General features: G+C 38.6%; 1 protein-coding gene and 1 long non-coding RNA gene across 4 annotated transcripts in view; one reads left to right on the forward strand and one right to left on the reverse strand.

Annotated features, from left to right (window-relative positions):
* The window catches only part of col27a1b (collagen, type XXVII, alpha 1b), a 70,449-nt gene that overhangs the window by 41,001 nt on the left and 2,637 nt on the right, over positions 1-26,811 (forward strand). Inside the window, exons 18-60 of one of the 2 annotated variants that reach the window (XM_067616464.1) lie at positions 88-141; positions 1,257-1,310; positions 1,467-1,520; positions 1,608-1,661; positions 1,761-1,805; positions 2,884-2,937; positions 3,166-3,210; positions 3,393-3,446; positions 4,084-4,137; positions 4,371-4,424; positions 4,820-4,873; positions 7,880-7,933; positions 8,352-8,396; positions 9,296-9,340; positions 9,571-9,624; positions 10,283-10,336; positions 10,424-10,477; positions 11,434-11,487; positions 11,754-11,807; positions 14,126-14,233; positions 14,325-14,378; positions 14,654-14,761; positions 14,921-14,974; positions 16,250-16,303; positions 17,296-17,352; positions 17,447-17,500; positions 17,617-17,670; positions 17,785-17,838; positions 17,981-18,034; positions 18,152-18,259; positions 18,347-18,454; positions 19,835-19,942; positions 20,049-20,102; positions 22,001-22,063; positions 22,231-22,284; positions 22,386-22,421; positions 22,966-22,983; positions 23,140-23,175; positions 24,362-24,388; positions 24,514-24,579; positions 24,741-24,912; positions 25,026-25,135; positions 26,485-26,703. In XM_067616464.1, coding sequence (XP_067472565.1) covers positions 88-141; positions 1,257-1,310; positions 1,467-1,520; positions 1,608-1,661; positions 1,761-1,805; positions 2,884-2,937; positions 3,166-3,210; positions 3,393-3,446; positions 4,084-4,137; positions 4,371-4,424; positions 4,820-4,873; positions 7,880-7,933; positions 8,352-8,396; positions 9,296-9,340; positions 9,571-9,624; positions 10,283-10,336; positions 10,424-10,477; positions 11,434-11,487; positions 11,754-11,807; positions 14,126-14,233; positions 14,325-14,378; positions 14,654-14,761; positions 14,921-14,974; positions 16,250-16,303; positions 17,296-17,352; positions 17,447-17,500; positions 17,617-17,670; positions 17,785-17,838; positions 17,981-18,034; positions 18,152-18,259; positions 18,347-18,454; positions 19,835-19,942; positions 20,049-20,102; positions 22,001-22,063; positions 22,231-22,284; positions 22,386-22,421; positions 22,966-22,983; positions 23,140-23,175; positions 24,362-24,388; positions 24,514-24,579; positions 24,741-24,912; positions 25,026-25,135; positions 26,485-26,703 — 2,820 coding nt within the window. The remainder of the gene's footprint in view (positions 1-87; positions 142-1,256; positions 1,311-1,466; positions 1,521-1,607; positions 1,662-1,760; positions 1,806-2,883; positions 2,938-3,165; positions 3,211-3,392; positions 3,447-4,083; positions 4,138-4,370; positions 4,425-4,819; positions 4,874-7,879; positions 7,934-8,351; positions 8,397-9,295; positions 9,341-9,570; positions 9,625-10,282; positions 10,337-10,423; positions 10,478-11,433; positions 11,488-11,753; positions 11,808-14,125; positions 14,234-14,324; positions 14,379-14,653; positions 14,762-14,920; positions 14,975-16,249; positions 16,304-17,295; positions 17,353-17,446; positions 17,501-17,616; positions 17,671-17,784; positions 17,839-17,980; positions 18,035-18,151; positions 18,260-18,346; positions 18,455-19,834; positions 19,943-20,048; positions 20,103-22,000; positions 22,064-22,230; positions 22,285-22,385; positions 22,422-22,965; positions 22,984-23,139; positions 23,176-24,361; positions 24,389-24,513; positions 24,580-24,740; positions 24,913-25,025; positions 25,136-26,484; positions 26,704-26,811) is intronic. The other variant, XM_067616471.1, reaches the window with a different exon arrangement.
* Positions 21,737-26,612, reverse strand: LOC137201450 (uncharacterized). 2 transcript variants are annotated; one of them, XR_010932178.1, is made up of 3 exons: positions 26,478-26,612; positions 23,432-23,506; positions 21,737-22,460 (listed from the first exon to the last, which is right to left on the reverse strand). It is a non-coding gene; the product is annotated as an uncharacterized lncRNA (long non-coding RNA). The 2 variants fall into 2 exon arrangements; XR_010932179.1 differs by lacking the exon at positions 23,432-23,506 and having other exon boundaries at positions 26,478-26,596.

A 26,811-nucleotide genomic window follows, 5' to 3' on the forward strand; every position in this document is an offset into this window, starting at 1 on the left:
TGTATGTGATCAGTGTGCCAATGTATGTGATGAGTATTATTATTTTACACATGACCTGTATACACTGAGGTTGTTTTTATTTCACAGGGTATCCGTGGCTCACCTGGGTTACCAGGTCCTCGTGGAAAACCTGGACCACAGGTGAGTCCCGTAGTCTGGTATTTTCCATCACATATTTGGGCACTAGTACCAGAAGTCGAAAAACTATATCCAACGTTGGCGACAGCTGTTGGGTTTCTGGCATGCAAATCAAATTCAAGCACATTGATACAACAGAGTTGAAACTTGATAAGATTGACTATGTTTGAACAGTTTATCGCTGTACTTCACAATATCATTTTGTATAGATATTATATTTCTTTCTCTCAGTCTGATTTTTCTTTTAATGTTTAATTACTTTGGTTACTTGTATGTGTTCATGTATGTGAAGCACTATACTGAGGGTAATGTTGTGGGGGCAATTTCAACTTTTGAGAGAATTTTGGACTAAAAGCATGATGATGTACTCAAAGGGTACGGTAAGTCTTAGGATGCATTCAAGAAGAGAAAGAAACAAACAAATGAAAAATGCTGGTGCCACTGAAGAAAAAAGGATGAAAATCTTCAGATGCATAGAAAAGCCACTCTCACTTCTAGGAGTCTTTTGGTTTTATTTGGTCTAAGAAATATATGCTAATGAACCCCTCAAAGAGCAGTGCACAGGCAAATTCCCAGTGCAATTACAGCCACAGCTTTAAGACTAATCCACCAAAGTTGGCACTCGTGTTCTTAAGTGTCTTTAATATTTTGAGGACTCTCTGATCTGCTTTGAGATTCCAGCATGGAAAACCCACTCTCGTGCTTGCTTGACCTGCTATATAATGTCTGCATCTTGTGGTAGTAATAACAGCCATTCTGATGGTCAAACTCTTTCCTTAATCTGTGGTTAAAACACCACCTTACAGGGTCCTTCCTGGTGCTGTAAACAGCTTAAAAAATAAAATAACAAGACAGCAAATGCATGACCTTGAATGTATATAGACGATGTATTTTTATCTGATGCTATTGAGTCCTGGCAGGGTTAAAGCCAATTGAAGGCATATTTCCTGTGATTTTGCAGGGTTAGATTAAATAATTATGGTGCTGTACCGCATGATGTTCTCTGCACAGACCATTTAGTGAATCAAGGAAACGGTATTTTCAGTTTGAGTAAAGATATGCTGAGTTTACTGGTTGACTGTATGTCATTTAAGTGCCTTTTTTTTAAACACTTTTAGGGTAAACCTGGTGAAAAGGGCCCTGATGGTATACCTGGCCCTCCTGGCCCAGAGGTAGGACCTATTATGTTTACTAAGTACTGAACAGAACAACATAAATGCATTAGATTTACTGTATGTAATTCTATAATTTCTTTTAATAGGTAAATGCAATTATAGAATAGTGCAGAAAGTATTTACTGTGTGGTGATGAAGCTTTGGTTTTCGCAGGGCTTTCCAGGTGACATTGGCCCACCAGGTCAAAATGGCCCAGAGGGACCTAAGGTTAGTAGAGTGACATAACTCTTTGAATATGAATCATCAATGAGTAGAAATGAAGTGAAAACTAATTTTCAGTATTGCTATTCATAGGGGAAGCAAGGGACAAGAGGCTTACCTGGTCCACGAGGAACACCTGGACTTCAGGTGGGGTTGACTTTGGTATATTGGCAGATTTTGAAAATGAGAAACAGATAATAGATGTTTTTTTTTTTCCCTGACCTTTTGCAACAATTTTCTTGTCAGGGTGATGAGGGACCAGTTGGGCCAGCTGGACCGGCTGGACTCGAGGTGAGTGCTGATTGGATGAGGCCAGTTAGAAAACACAATAACAGTTATCTTGTGGGATGTACTGATTACGCCACTCTTCTGTACATAACTACACACAAGAGCACCATGTGTCTCTACCTATATTTAGCTTTGCCTAAATTTGCTATTTATGGTCTGTTATAGACAATACATTCTTTGGATAACACATCTCTCTATTGTTCCAAAGCTGTTTTGAGAGACTTCCTGTTGGACATTGTGTACACATATTGCCAGATTGGTCAGCAAATTGCTATGCTCTTTTCTATCATTAAAAAAACAAACAAACACACAAAAACAACTATTTTTCAATTTCAGACCCATATAGTGTTTGTCAAATATAATTTTATCTGATAATTGATTCATTTTAAGACGGAAGAACAGGAAGGGACATTTTGTCCTAATACCAACAATAGTGTATTGTATTAGTATCTATTATGGAAGTCAAATGTGCAATAGAAGTTGTTGAGTCAAGGAAACAACTCAGAGTCCCCTTTGTTTTTCAAATATCTCCACCATACACAGATTTGGACTCAGTTATCAACATCTGAAGATAGAACATAGTGAATAAAGAGGCAGTGCAAGGCAAAGTGCTGATTTTATGAGACAAATAGGATGCCTTTGAACTGCTCTGCAGTATAAATAAAATCCACAGCCACCATCAAGATCCAAAAAAATTGTGTTTTGGAGTTATCCCAGGCTAAACAATAGAGAAGACATGCCCAATGAAACTCTCTGTTTTTGCAATGGTTCACTCCAGTCTGCCTTCTCTCAAAAGTGTAACCCACAAGTGATTCGTGAAAACAAATACAAATGACCCAATGACTTTTGTGAGTAATCAGAGACCTTTAACGCTGCAAACGGCTCTTTGTTTTACGGATCATTAAATTTCTTAGAGGGATGTTTGTGTTTTGGCATCAATTGCTGCTTTGTTTTGTTCCTTGACCTCTCCAGGGACAGCAGACTCACATGCTGCGCCTTTTTACAGGAGATACATGGAGTTTATTGTCTGTTCAGTGGAGCTGCAGTACACTTCTCTGTGTCATTTTTGCTTTCTGTTCAGGGCAGGCCTGGGAGGCAGGGATTCCCTGGACTGACAGGCCCAGATGGACTCAAGGTCAGACCCAATAGGCACACATCCACCGCCGAACTACTGTCATCCTTAACTGAACATTGTCTCCCCGGCTCTCTTTTATGATAATGTATCATCTGAATAAGTGTAAATTAGATGTTAATTCTCCGTTACCACAGGGGAACGGGCCTCCAAGCACATTTCCACTGATTAGAACTAAAAATGAAAGGCATGAATAAGTTTGTGATATGCTAATTGGCTGCTTTGCTGTAGGGCGAGACCGGGATAACTGGAGAGGTCGGAAAGCTTGGCGAGAGGGTAAAGGCTTTTCTCCATCTATCTGCTGATCATTGTTTGATGCTCACAGTGTGTCTGTGTGTGTTTCTGTTTTGTTGGTGCATCAAAGCTGTGTGGCCTATTTATGAGAAATAATACTTCAATGCAACTATGAGAAATAAGACGCAGTAAAGACAGCATGTTTCCTTGACTTGTTCCTTCAGGGGCTGCCTGGTTTTATCGGGCCTGTTGGAGAAATGGGGATCGCTGGAGAAAAGGTTAGTGTTTTCTGTTAATATGGCTTGTGATTAGTGCTGAAAAGAAAAGTTGATTAATTGGTAGGTCAATGGACAAAAAACTAATCAAACAATTTTGATAAACTATAAATTGTTTATGCCATTTATCAAGCAAAAATGCCAAACATTTGCTGTCCAAGCTGCAAAAATGGGGCTAAAATAGCTGCTTTTCTGTTTAATTTTATTATGAATTGAATATTTTGGTTTTGGACAATTTATTGGACAAAACAAGCAATCTGAAAAACATCTCATCACCACTAGTAGCGCTATAAATCAATGTTTTGCAGGTCCTTGATTTGTTTTTTATCTCATGCATGCACACAAGGACGCATATGCATGCATACATGCAATACACTTTCCTGCTGCAAGTTTCACAGTATTCCACTGATCTAAAGTAGGTGACATTAAGGCATTGAGTACTGTAGTAATGTGCCAACGAAAGACAGGGAAGAATATGCAGGTTTCGAAATACTTAACAAATCGGAATGTTTGTTAGGCCAGAAGGAAACACGAAGCATTTTGTTGAGAAAAAAGTGATCAACAGTTTATTCAATAATGCAAATAATGAGTCAGAGCCCTACTTGCGATGTTATTGTGATCCTGATGTGTGCTTCCACAGGGGGATCGAGGAAAAACAGGCGATCCCGGGCCGCCAGGGGAACCGGGGCCGATGGTAAGGAGTAAGTCTGGACCCTGTCTCTCGTACCAGGGGGGCATTCAATTCTACATACGTAAGGGATGGGGGGTGTGATGTGTTTGGAGAGACTGATCTGAGTAATCAACAATAATCAAACCAATATGCAGAGTGAAAATATCCATCTAGTTTTGTCAGAAATCTGAAAGTTGATTTTATGATTTCTTTGCTAAATCATATAGATATAATTTGAGTAATGTTGTATCCTTCAGGGTCACACTGGAATACCTGGAGAGAGGGGGTCACCTGGGCTGCAAGGGATCCCAGTAAGTTTGTATCCTCATCACTTTATGTGCACCCAAACTCCTGGGCCCTCTTTTATAAGCTTGAAGTATGAGGAGAAACGTAAACCAGAGATGATCAGCATGAAGACTTTAATGTCCATCCCAATCACACATATTTGTGAAACAGGTTTCTCCTTTATGTCAGCCAAAAAAGAGATTTTGGGATAGAGTGGATGCTGGTAGAGCCCTCCCATAGCGGTTTCTTCCACGCAATGACAAAAGAGTTATGTAGAAACAAGCCCAAAGCCCTTTCTTTGTACAGTACCTGCATTTAACTTGCCACAGTTAATAAAGAATATAATAGAGGAATAAAACTGTCCCTGTTACTTCCCTTAGTTTGTTACGTCAAACTATGTCAATATTTCTCACACATTTAGGGGCCTCCTGGTTGCCGCGGATCCATCGGCATCAGAGGACCCAAAGGCAGGAGGGTAAGTAAATTAAATCTGTCTTATATAATTATTTATAGCCATTAGATGACACTCTATTACTATCTGTCACCAATGGATATGGTACAATCTACCGTAATTCAACTGATACCTAATTAATGGAGCTTTTTATATTGCTGGCAGGTCCTCCTAAAGAAAGAATCATTTTTTTCTGCATAAAGCAGTTAACATGAACAGTGGCAGACCATAGAGTATAGAAAATCAAACTTAATCGACAGAAAATCCAACCATCCACAGTTAATTAAATCTCTTGGAAGTACAGTGCAAAAACAGTAGACCAAAGATTGCTTAGCAACCTACTGAAAAAATACTTAAGGAAACATAAAGTACTGGATATTTCTACACAGACGCAACAAGTTGAATCTGAACATGTGTTGGTACAAAACATAAATTCCAGCATACTAAGCAGCTTGTTCCAACATCTTGCGCCATAAAACACTCTGAAGTTTCATAAGAACATGTGTGCATTACTGTGTCTTCCATGAGCAGAGGATAATTCCAGTGTTCGCTGGCTTTTCCATAATTGAGTTTTCTACTTTGGGAAAATAGCCCTTGGTTACACAGCAGGATCATTTGACTGAATGAATAATTGATCCAACATGAATAAGTGGTACTGTATAATTAAGGCATTTCATTTTGTAGATTGGTTTTACACGACTCCCATGATATCACAAGCAGTCACAAATGTAATATTTAATAACTATAATAGCTGAAAATTACGTCAAGGTTTCAGAAAATAGAACTGAGAGCAGGACGATTAAATACCTGTCTAATCAACAAGAATAGGAAAACCCAGTAAACACTATTTTTTGTGTAAGTTTTTATTTAAAATTTTCAAATTACTTCCAAAAAAGGAGAATTTATCTTTACTCTTGAGGACACTCATCTTAAAAATATTGTCAATGTGTATTCCTAAAAGGAGGAGCAGCAATATATAACAAAGCCAATAAACTTATGATAGCATTTCAAGGAAAACGGTGACAGCTATTTGTACGCATATATCCAATCTTATTTATTTTGTGTTTTTTTTGTCTTATGTCATAGGCCCTCTTAAGTGCATGTCATTCAATTTTGTTTAAAGATCACTCTTCTAACCTTCATCCAAACTGACTCCTGAATTCAAGCTTGCTTCTTAACTGCAAGTAATGCTTTTCTCAAACATATGAGCAAATCATTACCATCATTTTATCTGTGTTTCCATCTTAATCTTCAATAAAAATCCCTCAAATTGATGCATTTTCAAAAGAAGAGTGTCCACCAGAGTCCAGAGTAAAAGGGTGAGCGTCAAGCTAATGTGCCTGTTCAAGCTGAATGGATCTGAGTAACTGATAACGCAGGGAGGAATGGATGGTAAATGCCTGCACTATAAAACATGTTGATCATAATAACTAATTTAGTCAATCAATCCCTCTAAAATGAAAAAAGCAAATGGGTTTAGAAACTTTCAGGGTTTCCCATGAATTTTTATCTGTTTTCAAGAATTTTGAGAAATATTATCAGCATCATGGGTCTAAGGATGGAAATGTGGGTCTGTTGTTTGGTTCACAACTTTAGTCCTAACTGATACAGTACTGTATCTCTACAACTATCGGATGGATTGCCATGAAATTTTGTACAGCCATCCTACTGTAGGTTCCCAGAGGATGAAACCAGTTGACTTTGGTAATCCCCTGACTTTTCATAGCGAGATCTGTGGTTTTGAGTGAAATGTGTTAACAACCATTGATTGGATTACCATAACCTTTGGTACAGACATTCATGTTCCCCTCTGGATAATTTTAAATGACTTTGGCTATCTCTAATTTTTCATCTGGTGACATAATCAGATCAAAATTTTAATCTGTCCAATACTTTGGTTTATGACAAAATACCTGTAAAATTAATAACATTTCTATCAGCCTTAACTGTGCTTTGTATTTAGTACTAATTAGCAAATGTTGCATGTTAAGATAGTGACCATGGTAAAAACATTGTTCTCCCTAAACATCAGTATGTTAGCATTATCATTGTGAGCATGTTAGCATGTGGATGTTAGCATTTAGCTCAAAGCACTGCTGTGTCTAAGTACAGGCTCACAGACCTGCTAGCATGGCTGTAGAAACTTTTAGTCTTGTTGAAATGACAGAGATCATCTCCTAAGTGCCTTGCAGGTGGGACTAGGAAGAAAAAAGTAATTTAGACTGGAAAAAAGTAAAATTATATCACCTCATGTCACTTAATATCAGAGGAATCAGTCTCAATTTATTTTTGGTGTGTCTACATAACAACACAAACAACTGAAAAGCAGATGAAAAGGTTTGTAATATCTGTGTAATTATTCCAAATGCTTTTTTTGGAATCATCATGAAATCTAGATACAATGAAATAAACAATAAATATCACTTTTTCTTTCCCTCTCAACAACAGTCTTTCACAGATTTGTCCGTTAATACCAAGGTGCAGCAGAAACTCCAAGGCCTCTTATGAGGTGGAGCTGTATTCTGCACTGGCTTTATTTAGATCAACTTTATATAGGATGCCTACATGAACAAACCAACAAAGTCACACGTACTTCTTTCCATTTCCTGAGTGAACAATTTGGCATGATTTTAAAGGCGAGAATGAATCAGCTACAGGATTTGTGTCCTTTCCCAAGGCTTCTTTACAATAAACTCTGTGTGCATGAGTCAAATATCACAGTCCCACTGTGTGTGATCGTGGAAAGATGGGGACAAAAGTCTACAGTGTGGATTGGGCATGCTGCAGAGCTAATTAGCAAATGCCAAGTATTTGCAAAATAGACACAATCTTTGATCGTGTCTCTCTAGTGTGGGCTAAACCATAGTACACAATAAAACCAAGAAACTACCTCCCAGGCTTAAATAAATGGAGATGACTAAAGTGAAGATTAAGTGCCTTAATTCACCGACTTAACATGTGTCTGGGGTTTGTGAAAGACCAAGTTTTCCAAAGCTATTCATTAACCACAAGTTTATTTTTTTTCTGTAGGGTCCGAGGGGTCCTGACGGCCCACTGGGGGAGAAAGGGTCTACTGGAGTAACGGTGAGCACAAGGTCAAAAAGTCAAAGTTACCAGCGGTTAATAAAACATCTTCAGACCCTCATGTTGACTTTGAGTGTGTGTCTCTTTGTTGATTACTTTACTTCACAAGCCAAGCTGCATTTTGAGCTTGTCTGGCCTTTAGCTTCCTAATTGCACACATCAAATCTGTCCCATGGAAAGCAAGGATAAACAAAATGTTGGTAGGGGGTAAAAAAAAATCATGAGAACTTTTACAAGCAGCTTTGTTCTTCTGTCTGTTATTATTAACTTTTTTAACATCCAAAGAATATTTAGTTAAATGAAAATCCAACAACAGAACCTTAAATCAAAGAGTTGGGAGTGCTTGGCAGTAGGGAGCATTTTAACTCTGGGGGATTTTAGAAAGCTTGGTTAACTGAGTTGAATGTTTTCTTTGCAGGGCCCTGATGGTCCACCAGGAAAATTGGGCCTCCCTGGGGATATGGTATGAAAAATTAGGCTTCTTTACTTTTCCTTCATAACAGTGATGACATTAGTGGTATTAGTAATGATCCTAGTTTGGTCATGTGGCCTTTCAAACCCTCAAAATATCTAGAATACATTGTGTTGATACTTTTTGTCTCAGTGAAAACTGATTTCCTGTGTTGCCTTAGAAAAGCATGCACAGATAAGCATTTTCACAGTTTGATTTAAGCTCTGTGTTTGATGTTACATATTATCTTTTTTTGTCAGTTATCTTTTTTTTTATAATTGATTAATAATGTAAGTGATTGAACAAGCATAAATGCCTGATTCTCTGGTTCCAGCTTCTCAAATGTGATAATTTACTTTTTTTCTTTGTTTTATCATTTTAAACTGAACATGGAGTTTTGGAGTGTTAATTGGACAAAACAAGCATTTTTCTTTTTTTTTTTTTGTAATTCTAAGACTAATCTTTGTGTTCTTTCCCTTAAGAATCATAGCATGGTTGTCATTAGAGCTGAAGCAATTAAGTGATCAATAAACTAGGCAATCAACTATTTTCATAATGAATCTATTATCAATTAACATCATTGCAAACAGACTATCTTTGGGTTGTGGGCTGTTGGTAGGACAAAACAAGACATTTCAATATGTCAACTTCAATCTTGGACCTTGTTATAGGCATTTTAAGAATATTCCGTCATTTTATGAAACAATGAATCAAGAAAATAATTGTCAGATTAATAAATAATGAAAATCATTAGTTGCAGCCCCAGTGGAGTGAACTGAGTCTTAGTCCTGTATTGGATATGCCCGTTTTGCCCTATTTTTCATGGTGTAATAACAAACAACACCAGTAAAAATTAACTCGTTCATCTGTTAGAGTAGAGCTTATGTTTCTGTTTTGTCATTTTGCTGCAGGGGAAGCTTGGCGAGCCAGGTGAAGCTGGGCCTAAGGGATTTCCAGTAAGTGATTGGGGCTAACAGAGGTCTCATTTAGGTCAGTCTTGATTTTTGGGGTGGACACATTTTGGGGAACAGTAGTGGATAAGAGAGACTTGTGTGGCACACTGTTACTCTAATGGGTGTTTTAGCAGTTCAGCATCGGTATGAATACCAGTAGTGTGTGTGTGTGTGTGTGTGTGTGTGTGTGTGCACGTGTGTGTTTCTGTTATAAACGCTTGTGTTATTTTCAGGGTGTTCAAGGACCCTCAGGACCTCCAGGAGCTAAAGGAATTGCAGGAGAGCCAGTGAGTTATGTTATTTGTTTAAGTGGGTATCACTTTGGGTGATATTTTTTATACCAAAGAATTACTGTATAGTAATGTTTTCATGTATTTATATTTTTTTTCTATGCCATGTTTCTGCTATATTTTTGCTCTCTAGTCTTGCTGCTACAGTTTCAATTACCTAAGATGTAGGAGCTTGTATCTCATTACCTACTCTTAAATGACCTGTGGCTCTCTACCACATACTGTACATCCTTTTTCTTCCCCTTACATATAAACTCTGGATTTCCACGTTGACACCTTTTTATTCAGTGCTTCCTAGAAACCCATTTCCTGGCTGAAAAGCCCTGAACAACCTAATCCTCTTTCTCTCATTCTGCCCAAGTTTCACAGACACAAGCAGAAAAGTAGTGAGTCAGAGACAATTTGATTTACACCATCCCCTTTCTGGAGAGGCAGCTTTATTGTAGCCGGAATGTGTCTCAATAACAACAGGCCCACTTCCATCACATACAGAAGCTCTGGCTCAGTGTTTTGAAGGCTCTTAGCCCTGCAGATTAACTTATCTCCACAAATCCACACATTCTGCCTGGTTCTTATTTCTTTTCACATTTTTCCTCCCTTACTGTCACTGTTAACTCTTAACCTTTTTGTCGATGCCTTTACTTTGTGGCTATAGGGACCAGCAGGGCCACCGGGAACGATTGGACCACTTGGGGAGATGGGACTGATGGTGAGTTTGATCACATAGCTGGTTTAACAACTTCCACTGACTTTTACATTAGCACTGAATACTGAAGACTGTCACTGTTTCTGACAGGGGCTGCCAGGGAGGGATGGAGAGAGAGGACTGCCTGGTGAACCTGGAGAGAAGGTAAAGATATTGATATGCTGTTGAAACCTTCACTAATTATTGAAATATTGGACTGTTGGATTTGTTTTGTGTGTTTGTGTTTTACACCTTGAACATTGGTGTGGGGTGATAACATCACAACAGCCTTTGCTTACAGTAATTTTTTTTTTTCAAGTGGATAAATTATATTTTGTTTAGAAATTAAAAGCCATTTGATTTGGGCAAATAAAAACCTATCCTGTGCTCAGTACATTTATTTGTGTGTTTGCTGATATCCACATAAGCACACACTAATCACTTCTCTCACTAAGTTTGACTCATTTACCCTCTTTACATTTCTACCTTGTGCACACTCAAGTTTTTCTGCACAAGTAGGGAAGCACAGGGAGAATGGGAAGTAACTACTGTTACCTAAGTTGGTTGGCTTCTGCTAGATAAACTTAACTTATCTGGCATATGTTAGCAAGCTACCTACCAAGATAGCCAGGTAGAGACTAATTTACAAGATTTCTAAAACTAGGTGTGTGACCCAAACCGTACAAACTACTTTTGTGTAGCTTTGGTGTGCCTACTTACCATCATCCCAATACTTCCCTACTTCTCCAGTAATTGATTATCCTTGAAAACAAATAAGAAATCACCCTCTCAAATTTTCCAATTGGCTGAAATTTTGGCATAGTAAAACTGAGTGAGAGGGGTTATTATTGTGCACTTTATATAGACAATCACAACTACTGAGCACAGAATATATATTTATTTAATGGAATTAAATTATTCTTTGCCTGATCATAATTTCTGTGCAAATTATAAATTATGTGCTTGCAAACAATATATTTATTGAGGATTTAGGCACAAATATAATGGCATACTACTCTCCATCATTGAGTGTGCAGCATTGGAAAAGCAAACACAGCAGAGGCAAAAGGAGATACAAAGCATTACCAATGACTTAACCATTATGTTTCCTTCAATGACAGGGCACCGATGGTCCACCTGGCAACATCGGAGAACAGGGTTTGATTGGCCAGAGAGTGAGTATTCCATATTTTCTTTCTGTAAAGTCTTATTGAGTAAAAGTGTACTAAATTTATCTTGGCAAACCATTAAACTGTAACAGGAGACATGCAACTAGCAGCACAGAGTTAACCAAGTGGAAAATTTGCTTTTAGAATGTAATCAAACACTATTTTGCCAGTGTTTGGATTGTTACACATATCTGTTTCTACTTCCTGTGATTACTGTCCTTGGAATACTGGAACATATTGCAACCATTACATTTTTATGATTTGCCTATCAGGGTGAGCTAGGAATTGATGGGGAGGCTGGACCAAGCGGACCTGATGGAGCCAAGGTTAGTATGAAAATAAAAGACACGTGTACTTAACTTACTTATCATACCTAAACTTGAGATATTCATCAATTTAAAACAGTGTCTTTAACTTAAGGGGACCACAATAAATGGAAAAAGGTTATTTCAAGACTTTGGCCAGTGATCAAATTGTTAATAATTTCAGCACTGATTAATTCTGTCCCAAGGCTGTGTGTGTGTGAACCCAGTGAACTCTCCTGTTTACTGTAGCAGCTTATTGTAATTAGAGCGAGTCGAGTATTGTTTGTGAGATCTTGGCCTTAGTTGGAGCTGCATTGTGTTGATGCTTAGTGAAAACAGATAGCGGGGCTATTTTAAGAGTTCTACTGTCTGGCAAGTATTGTGACAGGAAAAAAAAGCAAAAAAACCTGCCTATTCAGCAGGTCCAAACTGCTAGAAGTATGGCTGACAGACCCACAAACAGCTTTTGGCATATAGAAGGTGGTAAAATGTGAGCATGGAGAACACTGAGGATTAGAATAGAGTCAACCTGAGAGCCTGTACAGCTCCGTGCTATACACAACATTTTCTGTAAGTCAGGAGAGTAAACTACTTTGAGGGATTCTTGGCCACTGTGTGGCTCCTGGATAAAAAACAGCAGCTCAAGAGGGATTTGCAGCTTGTGCTGTTCACTGTTAGGGGAATGAGAACCAGTTCATTGTCATGGTTCATTGTTGTATTACTTGGTGAAACTGAAATAGAAATTCAGCAAATAATCAGAGGATTCAGACATTATTTCAACTGCCTGCTTCCAGCAGTTTGTAGCACACTGAATACCCAATTCTTGTTACAAGGCATTATAAGACTATCAAGTGAGCGTTGCCAAATAGCAAAAGCCATTTGTATACTGTATCTATAATATCAGTTATAATAGGTCAAGCAGATAAATTTGACACTGGGAGAAGGAGAAGAAAAAATTTAGAGTCTAAGAAAGAAGGTAGACTCTTCAAAGGGAGGAATATAGAAAAATAGAATAGGAACTGCACAGAATTTTGGGTGACTGCAACACCAATATTGTATCTTGACAGAAAATCGAACCACAAGTTTGTATTTAGAGGGCCTTCGTAAAGAGATACGTGTTGTGGAGGAGAAAGAGCTATAAAAGAAGGTTCCCAAATGACACAATTTGGTAAATAGCTATCACTTATACTATATATTGAAACAAATAATTGGGAGAAGAATGTTCATTTTTAGAGGCACCTACCATCATTGAAAATTACCTAGTGTGCAAGGTGTTAAATTGTAAAAAGAAAACACACTTTCTACATGATAGAAGTCAGATTATTTTTCCATTATCAGCATGCCTAAGGGTCCCAAATGGTTTTGAAGTGAGTTATTGCTGCCAAGTTCTCAATTTTGTTTCTGTAGCGAATTATCTGTCATCTTCTTCTCTACTCGTTTGTGGTGTGCCTCAGGGCTCAATTCTTGGTCCAGTCTTGTTCTTCATTTACATGTTTCTGCTTGGACCGGTCAATCTGTGTTTTGGTTTTATTTATTTCCATTATTAGGCAGACAGGCCTTGCTATACATTGCCTTAAAACTACTTGAAGTCAGTAGGACATGTTGGCTGTCTTTTAAGATGGCTTGTCTGCTTTAAAGAGTTGGATGGCCAGCAATTTTTTTTTTCAAAATTGCAATGAAACTCAAGTCTGATAATGTAGCAATAAAAGTGCAGCAGAGCCTTTGCCACTTTCAAGCAATTAGAGATGCTTTGGATGTATAATAACTTTAATAATATATCAAGTCACTGTGACACTCTTTTTTTTCCATTTCAGTTATGGACTGTAGTGTCTCACTATTTTTTAGATTAAATATTAATGCTTTATCCCAACTTAACTTCTGTAAATCTCTGTTTATTTGCCACAACTGCAGAAAACCTTTTACATAGAACCGTCTGTAGAGCTCAGAACTCCCCTGTCCTGGCATCATGTTGTTGGCGACTTGTGAATACTGGATTCATTTCAGGATTTTACTGATAACCTGCAGTCAATCACAATCAATCAAGGACATCTGACCAGACTTCACTGGCTGTCAAAATTAAAAAGGCAACCAAGCATTTATTGTTATGGTCCCCAGGCTTTACAATAACCTCTCTATAACAATTTTTTTCAGTTACTTAGATGTAGTATTCATCACATGGATATGAATATTTTTCAGTTTTGAGTTTTTGCTTATGATTTAACTGTATTTTATTTGAACCAGGCCAAAATCCTGGCTATTGCTGCATGTGATATTAACACAGTCCTGTATTATAGGTGAAATTGTATGATCGCTATTTTTCATTGGGCTTCTCTGTTTAGGGTGAAAAAGGGGATGCTGGTCCAGAGGGAGCTAAAGGAGAGAGGGGTGAAATTGGCCTGAAAGGAAAGGAAGGACCTCTCGGGCCTCCTGGACTGGCAGGTGTAAGGGTGAGTGTCTTAGCAGCCAATTCCTTTCAATTCCCACAAAAAGACAGCTCGTTTTGTCCACTTACAATCCTGTTCGATTTTCTTTTACTAGGGTCAGGAGGGTAAACCTGGCAAAATTGGTGAGAGAGGAAAACCAGGAGAAAAGGTTTGTCAGTCCACTTGCTTGAGGCTAAAATCCACCATCCATTTTTGTCTGTCAATTTGTTCTCTCTTGCAAAAGAGGTGGAATAGTTCTGTGCTGTAGTTGTAGTAAACAAACAGTGAGATCAATAACCTCAGTATGTATGACATTGGAGGTGTCCATCAAACAGACTTTCAATATGAGATGTTTGAATTGTCAAACTACCCTCACAACTGTTGAGTTGCTGAGGGAGGTTTATACATTCACTGCATACCTGCTTATTGATGGTCTCTCTCCAGGGGAGCAAGGGTCACCAAGGTCACCTGGGTGAGACCGGGCCAGTCGGTGAACAGGGAGAGTCAGGGTTTGTTGGACAGAAAGGTGCCAGAGGAACCATTGGGCCGGTGGTAAGACTTCCACTAATGGACTGAAGGATTGAAGGACTTAATTGTAAAGCCCCTTGAGGCAAATTAGTGATTTGTGATATTGGGCTATATAAATAAAATTGACTTGACTTAATTGGTTGTTGGTGGTTTGGGCTAAATATTATGTGTATATTTCCCTAGGGTGCTCCAGGAAGAATGGGCCAACAAGGAGATCCAGGTATACAAGGTTACGAGGTAAGGACTTCTTCATTAACAGAGGTGTAATAAAACATTTCACAGCAGGATGATTTGAAAGCGAGGAGCCTGCCAAAACCATAGAGAAGTCTTTAATCAGCTGTCAGTTCATAAATGTTAAAAATAGTGACAATCACTTTTTTTTTTTAAGCTTCTAAAATAAATGCTTTTGAACACATTTACGAAGCCAAGCATCTTTTATTCTCAAATTCTATTAAACATCTTGCATAGAAAGAAAGCTTTGTATTTTTACCATGCTATTCACTTTTTGCTTCACTCTGACATGTGTTTAAAAAGCCTGGATTGGTTTTTGGTGTTTCATCTAGGTTTATATGTCACACAAAATATTCTTAAATGACACCATCAACTTTTGAGTAGATACTATGCTTGTATTGTTCAAGTACTGATGAATCACAGTCTGAATCTCATTTGCTGGTGTTTTGTGCTCGATATTCACTCCACAGTCAGGGGAATCTCCTACAGTATGTAGTAACAACCTCTTGTGTTGTTTGGTTAATGTTTTATTTTTTTATGGCGTGCAGGTGAAATCACTCTTCTGTCCCACTCACCTGTCCTGCCTCTCACAAGAGTCTTCAGCCAATGTCTTGACTTTGATTACTCATGATTATTTGCTATTTAAAGGTAAAAAAAATAGCCTGAAATATAAAATTGTATCTCTCTGACCACTCTCTAACCAAAACAAATTTGTACTGCGCTATGGAGGTCAAACAAGAACAAAAGCTGCAAAGGAAAAAAAAAATTAATAGCAAAAAGAGAATACTGTGTCTTTCTCTAGCAAGCCATGTATGCTAGCAGCTAGCTAATTGTACCTATCTTCCATACCATACCAATGAAGAAGACAGTAGTAGCTTTGGTTTGGGGTGGACACACTTTTCATCTTATTTCTTGTGCAACAGAAATTAAAAGTGCAACATAGTATATCTGGTCCACACCTGTATATGCTCATAAAAGTATCAAGATAAAACAGCTAGTGAGAAATAAATCACTGGAGATTTAACACCGCAGTATAATCAAATTGTGGACACATAAACACCACTCAACTGCTGAATCACAAAATTGTGTTCTTCATGGAAACAGAAGATGAAGTAATATATGACACTGATGCATTCCCAATTTACTGAAGTTTTATCCTTCTCTGTGTTTACTTCAATTCCTCGTCTTTCTCTACATTATGAACACAGTAAAGTGGAGTGAAGGCTGTGAGGTTACAGTCCTGAAATGAAACTGAACTACAAACTCTTCCTCTCGTCTTAGGGTCACATGGGACTGCATGGCCCAATGGGACCTCCCGGGCCAAAAGGTGAAAAGGTACATTCTGACATTTATTTGTTATCCCTAATAGCCGTCTGCACTTTGATCATGTCTAATGAGCTCTGGGGTCTGTAATGGTTGCATTACTTAAAAAAACTGTCGTGCAGCACATTGCCATTGAGTGTATGGTTGTTTTTTATGCATTAGGACTTTATTTGTGTCCCTAATTAGTGCTTCTTCTGTCTGTTCTTGTCCTTTCAATATTCCTAAAGTCACCCTTGTTTGATCAATGATTTGAACTGGGACACATCCAATAAACTTTGTGCTGTCAAATGTATATAATTAGCCAAGCACCTGGACTCTTCTGCTCATGGTTTTGGGGATATTAGCACCATAATTTGTGTTTATTTGACAGGAGAAACACACAAAACACACTTCATCAGAGTATAGTGAGACACTAATTTGCATTTTTTTTGGTCCCTGAGCAGGAGCCATCTGGAAGTGGATATTTGTTATTTTCTCTTTGCCAATATTCACATAATAATGGCTGTGCTTGCTCTCTAATGAAATCAATATCATACATGGGTCAGTGCAAAATGTATTATTGCACTAAAACATGCTGCTGATAAGTACAGATCTCTATCACAGTCATGTTAAAAGCACTAATTCTATAATATACTGCTTCTCATTCATGTAAGTGTCAGTTTTGCTCGGCCCCTGACATCACTAATTATCCTTCTACGTACAATCCTATTGTGCTCTTCAGTTATTTATTTCATTTGACACATGCACAACACATGACTATTAAAATCATACACGAATCCATGGTTATTGTTTAATGAATCCCATAAAGACCCTGGAACAAACATTGGCTCCATTTATGTAAAATGAGATCACTGTGGGTAATCGCCCATGTAATGATTTGCCATTCATATAATGGGAGTGGGCAATGTGTTTCCATTGTTATACCCTTTCAAACTAAATGTGCATTGATTTTGCACAGAGCACTACATTTGAGCAAAATTCCACTTTCTATATTGTTTTTTTAGGGTGAACAGGGGGAGGACAGCAAGGTGGAAGGTCCCCCAGGTCCCCAAGGTGACAGAGTAAGTTCCTTACATGTTCCTGGTTCTTCCTGTGTTGTTTGTTAGCAGTGGCCTAGATTGTTTGTTTAATTGATTTGTTGCCATGTGAATCCAGGGTCCTCCTGGAGACAGAGGTGATAGAGGAGAGCCGGGTGACTTTGGACACATTGTAAGTGAAATATAAAACCGACATATTGTTTGATTTTTCTCATCAACCACATGGTGCCAGTTAGCTTTAAGTGATGTTCATGTACACACTGTAATTGAGAAAATGACATTTTCTAGGGTCATATAGGTGTTGATGGAGGGAGAGGTGAAGCTGGTGCCCCAGGGCTTCCTGTAAGTATCTAATTTTTATCTTTTAAAATCTGAAGCTCATCAATATAAACACAGAGTCAAATTGTCCAGACACAAATCAGTGTAATTCAAATCAAACAGTAATGATCATTTCAGGGACATCCTGGGCCAAAGGGACAACCAGGGCTGAAAGGATCCAAAGGTGATCAAGTAAGGACATAAATAACAGAGGCGCTGTTTTGTTTGTTTGTTTTGTTTGATGAATTGAATTATTTCATGCAATATTTTTGGACTGTATTTTCTGTCATGCAACCATGTCAGTGCTGTGGAACATGAACTCTTTGTGCTCCAGGGTCAGAAAGGAAAATCAGGGGCCACAGGCGCGCCTGGAATCAAAGGGCCACCAGTAGGTTGAATGCATGTTTTCTCTTTTTATATAATCAGACATAACTCACACTTGTGCAACATGTAACCATTCAGAAAAAATTAAATGCATGATACATTTCTGGTTGTATTTCCTAAGGGTCCAGAGGGCCCTATCGGCCCAAGGGGCGTTGTGGGCAGGGAGGGCCTTGAGGGGCCACCTGGAATGGATGGACTGCCTGGTAAAGATGGAAGCAAAGGAGTCAAGGTGAGGACCCTGTCAGTGGTGCAGTTTTTGTTCAAAAAAATGAACAGAAGCCTTGATTATTTTCCATCAATCGCATTTTGTGTTTAGGGGGAGCAAGGAGAAGATGGTGAAGTGGGCTTAATTGGCAAACCTGGACAGCAGGGTAAAACTGGTATGATGGGGCTTCCTGGCAGTCAAGGCTTCTTTGGACCCAAGGTGAGACTGACAGGAGGACAAGTTGCATTTTCCTCATTTCAGTTGCTTGAGCTTAGGGTGCAACATATTTATTTTATTCACAAAGAACTTAATGTAAGATTCCAAATGAAATTAAATAGCTCTTTCTATCTGTGATGTAAATCTGTGTTCTGTCTTGAGGAAAAAAAAACAAGTTTACAATATGGCGGTCCCTATTTTTGCATAATTCAAAAGAATACTGTAGATGGAGGAACATTTCAATACAGCCAATCAAATCTTGGCATAAAGCAGTAACATTAGCGTGGTATCATAGTCAGTCACACTAAGCCATACGGCAGCCTGCTACAGAAGAGCCACAGACAACAACAACAACCACACATTAAAAAACATGAGCACGTCTTCTCCTGCACTTTAGCTCGTTTAAGGAGCCATCAAACAAACATTCACTGGGAAAAGAGCGGTTAGCAGGCTAGATAGCCAATTAGCTGCTCAGCTGCAGCACATTTAACGGCATGTTAACATACCTAAAAATGTCACTTTGGTTCTGTTAGATGCTGGTGTGTTCCTTGCTCTTCAAAACCACTTCCAACAACACACTGTCTGCCCATGTCTTTAGGTTACAGTACAAGTTTGTTTACTTTGTCTCTTGTTGCCCTGCCGGTGCCACTGAAACTCAGTCTGCCAACTGTTGTCAATCAAACACAAACACTAACATGTCCCTCCAGCCAGATGAGACCAAAAGTAGCATTTCTGAGATTTCCCCAAAGACCTTCTTTCTTCTTTTTAATAATAAAAAACTATTAAAAATACATTTTTTAAAAAGCATTGACATTATTTATAACTGTAAAAAGGGATGACTAAATGTGATTTCAGTTGGACTCTTAAGTTATGGCGCAAGCATTTTTATAGATCACAATGCAGGCAGTTTTATTGCCAATATCAAGTGGAAAATGCCAACTCAGCTTTATGACTAATATGCCGGGACTGCCTCCCTTGGCACCATAATGCTGGCTTAATATTTCGACCATTTTCTGATCTCAAAGGCCAAACTCTGCATTAAAACCGCAGCAGCATACAGCAGCTCTCAGAAGACCTCATATTCACGGCAATAATTTCAGGAAGTTAGCGTTGCAAAATGTTAATGAGCTGGCACATTCTTGATTTGCATGGCCCCGCCAATATAACATAAAATTTTATACATGTGTGATCATGATTAACACAGGGAACCTTTATTTGTTGGCCATGGGGCCCACTGAATGCACTTGGCAGTGTCTAATGGTGAGGAGCCAGTGAGAGATCATGAGCTTGTCACTGCACTAGCTGCATTTCTACTGGTTTGCTGGGTGTGAGATGTGAGGACGATGTGCTAGTGTTTACGTGTTTTTTGTGTGTGTTCTCCAGGGTGAAAGGGGTTTCCCAGGCCAAACTGGTCCTACAGGAAAGAGAGGTTACATTGGTGGGATGGGATTTCCAGGAAAACAAGGAGACCTGGGCTCTAAAGGGCAACCAGTGAGCAATGATATGTTAACTTACTGCCGAAATTCCTTTATATGTCAACTTCCTCACTGGTGCAGTGATGAAAATTATTATATTTCTGCTTCTCTGTATCCATCAGGGGGATTCTGGTGAACAAGGATTTCCAGGGGTGCTGGGTCTCTTTGGACCAAAGGTACGCTCCTGTCAAGCTCCATTCACAACCAATATCATGACCTCAGGTCAATCAGACATACTAAGTTTAAGCTTTCCAGTCTGCATAATGTTATTAAGTCTCTGGCCAGACTTTAAAATATCTCTGGCAAAATAACTCGAAAAGCAATTTCTGTGTTTAACTCACCTTCTGTTTGAGGTACTATACTTCGGTTAAGTTTGAGAAAAATTGTCTGGAGGTACATTATATTATAGCGTCTTTGGGAAGATTTGGTATGAAAGCTGTTAGGTATTACTGCATGCCCCAGGATGACATCTGCTCCACCATAAGCCTGATAAACTTACAGCTTTGCTGCGTTATAGATTATTGCCAGCTGAGGAAACAGCGCACGCTTTACTAGACTTTCGTTCTTTAATTTAGAACCTCGAGACTTATGTTGGATATTTTCCTATTGTGGGACTTGAGCAGGATTGTGAAGCAGATGAGTTTTGGGTTAGTGTTCAGTAGAGTTTATAATAGTTGTTTGACAGTAAAGAATAAGGATAGTTAAAGCAAATTCCTCAGATAAAATGGCACTATTAAAGAATTTGAAACACACTGTTTTAATGTATCAGGTGCTGGAGTGTTGTTGAATGGCTTCATTTATATCAACTGCAACTATATTGACCTTATTTGAAATAAGAGTAGAGATAAAGCTGTTTACGCTTGTTGCTTATAGAACTGTTTCCTTTCCACAGTATTATTACATTAATCAAACCTTCTGTTTTTTTTGTATTTATACTATACCATACTATACTATATTCTTGTGGCAATCCTGTTAATTTAGCAAAAACACTGCTGAGATATGCAGAGACTGCTGTCAGTAAAGCAAACAACCCAAACAGCTCTTTAAGCCTCAGTATATTTCAATGAGAATGTAATTTGTTAAAATTGCCACAAAGACAAACATTAAGCCAAGTGAAATTAGTTATTAAGGTCTTTCATAGTGCTGAAATGATTCGTCAGTGAAGCCAATCAACAGGAAATGAGTCTAAAACTATTTTTAGAATCAATGTTTTAGCAATTTATTAAGCAAAAACACTTACTGGTTACAGCCTCTAATATGTGAGGATTTTCTGCTTTTCTCTAATTGTAAATGTAATACCTCTGGCTACAACCCAAAGGTATTACATTTACAATTAGAGAGAAGAGAAAACTCTGGGAAGCTGTGGTGTGAATTTTTCATTTTCTTTCATACACTAGATAGTTAATTAATTTAATTTCCAAAAATTCATTTAAAAAAAGATAGATTATCTGATGCTTTTTGCAACCTTACTCCTGTGGAAAAAAATCTAGTCGTCTCAAGAGAAAAGCTGAAGCCTTGATGCTAAGACACTTTACATACAGTTTTAAAGCTATTCCATACTACATACTAATTTTGAGCAGGTTCAGTGTATGAAGTGTTTTCACACTAGTCAAGTGACATAATTTAATACACTCAAATAATAATAAATTACAAATAATAAATCCTTCTAAAGCCATTTAAATTTTTGAGTGTGCTGTTGGATGGACATTATTGTCCTGCAGTGCCATTCACAAAGGAAATGAAGGACATACTCACATCTGCAATGAAAATAAATTGTGAATGGTGGTAAAATAACTACAGAAATAGCTCATAAAGTCAAACGAACAATGTTTTTAATTTTGAATTTTATCATGCAGTGGTATTCCAAGGTTTTCTGACATTTCTGCACTGGTTATCATTTATATCATGGTGGTTGCCACTTTGCTAACAGCAGAGAACTTTGTAATTGGAACAAATCCTACGTTTTGCCAATAGAGGTCAACAACGGTCATTGATTACTTAATACTGGTTTAACCTTTAAACTTACCATACCTCATCCAACATTATAAAAAACAAATGTTTGTGTCTTTTCTAGGGACCTCCAGGAGACATTGGCCCAGCAGGGATACAGGGACCGAGAGGACCACGTGGTTTGATGGTAAGATGAAGATTAATCGTAGAGCGGTGACTCAGTGCAGTGTTTTAGCCAGTGCCAGTCCACTGAACTCTCACAAACTGTACACTTCCCATGAAAAATAAGCAGTGCTTCTTCAGATGCTCCATCATATATATGTCCTCAGTAACTAACATGCCTTTGCTTTCCAGGGTATGGAGGGAGCTTTGGGCCCCGTTGGCATCATTGGCCCCAGCGGTCATCCTGTATGTACTTCATATCTCATCCTATCTGCCAAGCTTTATGTTACTTCTCCCTGCTTTCTGGCAGTGATGGAGTGATCCTCTGTCTCCTTTCTCTCCATCAGGGACCCCAGGGTGACAAAGGAAGTCGGGGAGAGACGGTGCGTGGCGCTGTTTTGATGAATCCTTTTCTGTCTGTACTGTGAGCACAGAATAGGATACTTAGTATGGAGACAGCACACCACTCAGCCTCCTTTGCCCTCAGCACTTTTCATTTCCTATTGTGCTCCACTGTTTGTTGTTACACTCACAGTGACACTTAGCTGCTGTGGAATTCCTGTCAGGGTGATAAATGTTGGCTGCATGCTCATCTCAAGGTTTTTAAGAGGTTTGTTGAGCGCTCATGCACAGGCATAATTCACAAGCTCACTCCTAAAACGCCAACATTCACGTATGGGTTCTCTGTGTGAAAATAGCATTTTCTGTGTGGAAATAAGATTTCTGAGAGCAGGCTTGCAAAGAAGCAAGAGCGCAATTCAACAGCAATTCAGCATACAGTAGATAAAGATTGTCGGTTGAAAGTGTAGCACAAAAATGGCATTATGCTGTACATGATAGAATATCTGGTCTGCTTTCAGAGTCATTCTATTATTGTGGGATTGTCCACTTATGAATATTGATTTCTTTTTCTTTCATCCCCAACAGGGGTTGCAAGGACCGAGGGTGAGTAATTATTCACCTCTGTAGCTTAATCATTGTTCTCTGCTCGGGCCTGTGGTCCGCTCAGTACCAGAAGAAATGAATGAACTACTTAATCATCTTCTGTAAAGGCCAAGTTATAAATAATCTGAAGTCTAATGTGGTGATGCAATTTTACAGGGATCTCCTGGTCCACGTGGACCACCAGGACCACCAGTAAGTTTGTCATTTTGCATATTTTACACATGAATTCAGTCTAGATTCGCGTGTTTTAACTAATACAAGTGAAAAAAATTAAGATGAGAATTTAACTTGAAAAGGGGTTCTTAGTGCATCTTCCAGCAATTTGCAGCTGAAGTAGGTGCTTCTCGGATCAAAGAGAGCTAATTTCAAGAGGGAAAAGACTGGAGCAGTACACAGATTAACGTTTCGACTCTTCATCAGAGTCAAAAATGCCAAAAATAATACTTACAAAAGAGTTCATGCAAATCAACACATGATGGCCCAGTGCACAGCTATAAGCTCATCCATCTTCCTGTGTGCTAAGCTGAAACAACAGAACAATTTCAACAGAAACACTTCCAGCACATGTCTTAATTTATTTGTTTGATTAAATCTGTGAGCGAACAAATTTGTAATATGTACGACTGAACTGGTTAAGACAATCTAGTCATTCCTAATGTGTGCTGGACTTACAAAATAGTGTTTAAATGTTTGTCTATTTGCATTATTAAAGACTGCAAATCCATCAGTATGCATCAGTCTTTCCCTCCGAAGACTTTTTCTTGTTTCCAATGGAGATCCTTATGTTTCAAGTTTAATGAAACAAGTTACATTGTTTAGACATATGTAAGTCAGATCACTCCACTGGTATCAAGATATTGTCAGTTGATCAAGAAACTTGTTTCAAAGAAAAACCACTTTGAACAATCCATCTGCATTGAACACAAGTGAGGGTCTTGTCAGTTTTGATTAATCTGATGTCACATGTGGTCACATCATGCGTTTTCATAACCGAGATCCAACAGTTCCATTTATAATGAAACACATAGACTCAGCTGTGGGTGCAGAATCTAGTCAGCTTGAAAACCATTTGAAGCAGACAAATTCATCTGTTGAGCTACACTCCGGGTTAAACTGAGCACATTCACAATCACAGTGATCTGTTTGGAATAGCATTTAGCCAACGGCTCCTCTTTTCTGCATTTGACATGCTTTATTGCCTGTGTTTTCATGCTTCATTTCATGTACATTTGTGTTTCTGTGAATATCTGTATATTGGGTGAAAATACCAGAGCCCACCAGCAAAAGTGTAGATTAGGATTTACAGAAATGCTACCAAGAAAAAATCGTGTCAGGACACACGTTGCCTATAATGTGGATTTCTTCCTTTGGTTTCTAGGGTTTTCCCAGTTCTGCCCTTTCACTTGTAAGTATATTTCTTTTTATTGTCAATTTGGGGTTTGGGGAATGATAACATATTAAAGTACAAACTGTAAAATAGAAATGACCGTGGCTGAGGTTATCTTATTACCTTCCTGCATTCTTTGGTAGAAAAATGAGGCTTTTGGTGCTGCCTTTCAAGTCATCATCGATTCCCATGCTGCATTGAGGCCAGAGGTCAGTTTTGAGGGGTACTATGCTGGTTCCATGTAATCACTGTTGGTTGTTGGTTCTTTAATGGTTATTATTAATGTGAATGACAAGTTTACTGTCATTTTTACTGTCAAATTTACTGACAAGTAAAATTTAAAAAGTCACGCCAATATTTGTATTTAAAGCAGAATTATCAGAGCATGGACCTGCCCATGTTAGACCAAAGCACAGAAATCTTCAAGACATTGCAGCATCTCAGCACTCTCATCCAGAGTCTAAAGAACCCGTTGGGAACCCGCGACAATCCTGCTCGAATCTGCCGAGACCTCTACAACTGTGAACAGAGGATGTACGATGGTGAGGAGACAATGTCAAGACAGACATTTAAACTGCTCCATAATTTTTGCAAACACATTCATTGTGTTCCTGTTAGTAACGAGCCGTTTCCTTCTCTGTTGCCACTCTGACAGGCACTTATTGGATTGACCCAAATCTCGGCTGTGCTGCTGACACTATTGAGGTGACATGCAACTTCACTGGCGGAGGACAGACTTGCCTGAAACCTGTCACGGTTTCCAAGGTTAGGTTCACCTCTATATTTAGATATTTGCCTCAGCTAGACAAAACACCCACATATCAGTTGGATGCAGACAAGATCACTTAAGGAGCATGTTATGAAGACGATGGATGAATATCAAATCCATGATTGCTCATGTCTTATGATGTCTTCGAAAGAATTTTTCAAGAAGTTGAGAAGTTTAGAGAGAAGCTTAGAGTTTAAGATGGGCTGTGTGTGTGTGTATGTGTGCATAAGGTCATTCATGTGATAAATTAAGGAGCACAGCTGTTCATTTTCTGGCTCTATACTATAAAACTGTAGCTCTTTTTGGATGGATCATTCTCGCAATGAATCTTAAAGCTTCACATTTTGTCTTGCTGGCCAAGTCACCATCAAAGGCACGCACAGTTGGCAAGTAAACCTCCAGAATCTTAAACTGTCCTTTATCCTTTCACTCTCTTATTGTTGGAGTGATATTTCAGCCATATCATACAGCAAGAAAACACAATGGAGCACACAAGAACACAATTATAGACAGCCTATATGAAACGTAAATGAAATCATAGGGATACAAAGTGATACTTAAAAGCTCAATCTGTGATCCAGATATAATTAATTACAATTTATAGCAGAATTGGAACCCGTTATCAACTCCCAAACTTATTATGCTCAAGTTCTACTTCTGAGAGTAACATCTGTCCAACAACCAAGTCCAGGTATTAATGTTGTCTGATGCTGTTTACATCGGGAATGTTTGTGACTATACTGTATCAGTAAAATGGGCCGTCTTTTTTAGATTACGATTCTTAACACAACTTTCTCAATCTACTCACTTTTATTATATCAGAGGATATACATCAATTGTAAAGGTCCAAAAATTACATATTGGACCTAAAGAGGTAACTTCAGATCAAAATGTGGATGAAGCATAACCAACCACAATATGTGACTTTTAAAGTTGTTGTTCTGACTAATCAGTGAAATGGTAACCATGCAGACTGAATTCTAAATTACATAGGAATTCATGCAATTCTGCACGGTCAATGCTACGTGGTAAACATTTATATAGCCCTTTTAAAGAGATTTACAACTTGCCTCTCATTCACACACACTCGCATACTCACACTGGTTCCAGTGAGCCATTATTTAAGGCCAAACCACCAAGAGTAACTTGGGGTTCAGTGTCTTGCTCAAGGACACTTCAACATGAGGAGCTGGGGATCAAACCCGTTCTACCTCCTGAGCCACAGCCATTAAGACACACTTCTTCCAGATGTTGACCTTATATTATAAATCTCACAATCATGCTACAAACATGTAAAAATGGAAGTAAATTAAAGTAATTTGACAAAAATCCACTTACTTTGTAGTTGGAGATTGGAGTGGGTCGTATCCAGATGAACTTCATCCACCTTTTGAGCACTGAGGCCGTGCAGCACATCACCATTCACTGCCTCAACACACCTGTGTGGGCAGCAGGACCCTCCTTAACGCCCTCTACCCAGGCTGTGAGCTTCAAGGCCTGGACCGGGGAGAAGATTCAGGCCGGAGACCTCTTGGAGCCACTCATACCCAAGGATGAATGCTGGGTACGCACCGTTATCCTTACAGCATGGGTTCAAATCAAAATTTGTTCTATGTAAACAGTCTATGCAATACTCCAAATGTTCCAAATGTTAACATCTTTTAAAGCAGTA

Source organism: Thunnus thynnus, chromosome 2 (assembly GCF_963924715.1).
Source record: "Thunnus thynnus chromosome 2, fThuThy2.1, whole genome shotgun sequence".
Lineage (NCBI taxonomy): Eukaryota > Metazoa > Chordata > Actinopteri > Scombriformes > Scombridae > Thunnus > Thunnus thynnus.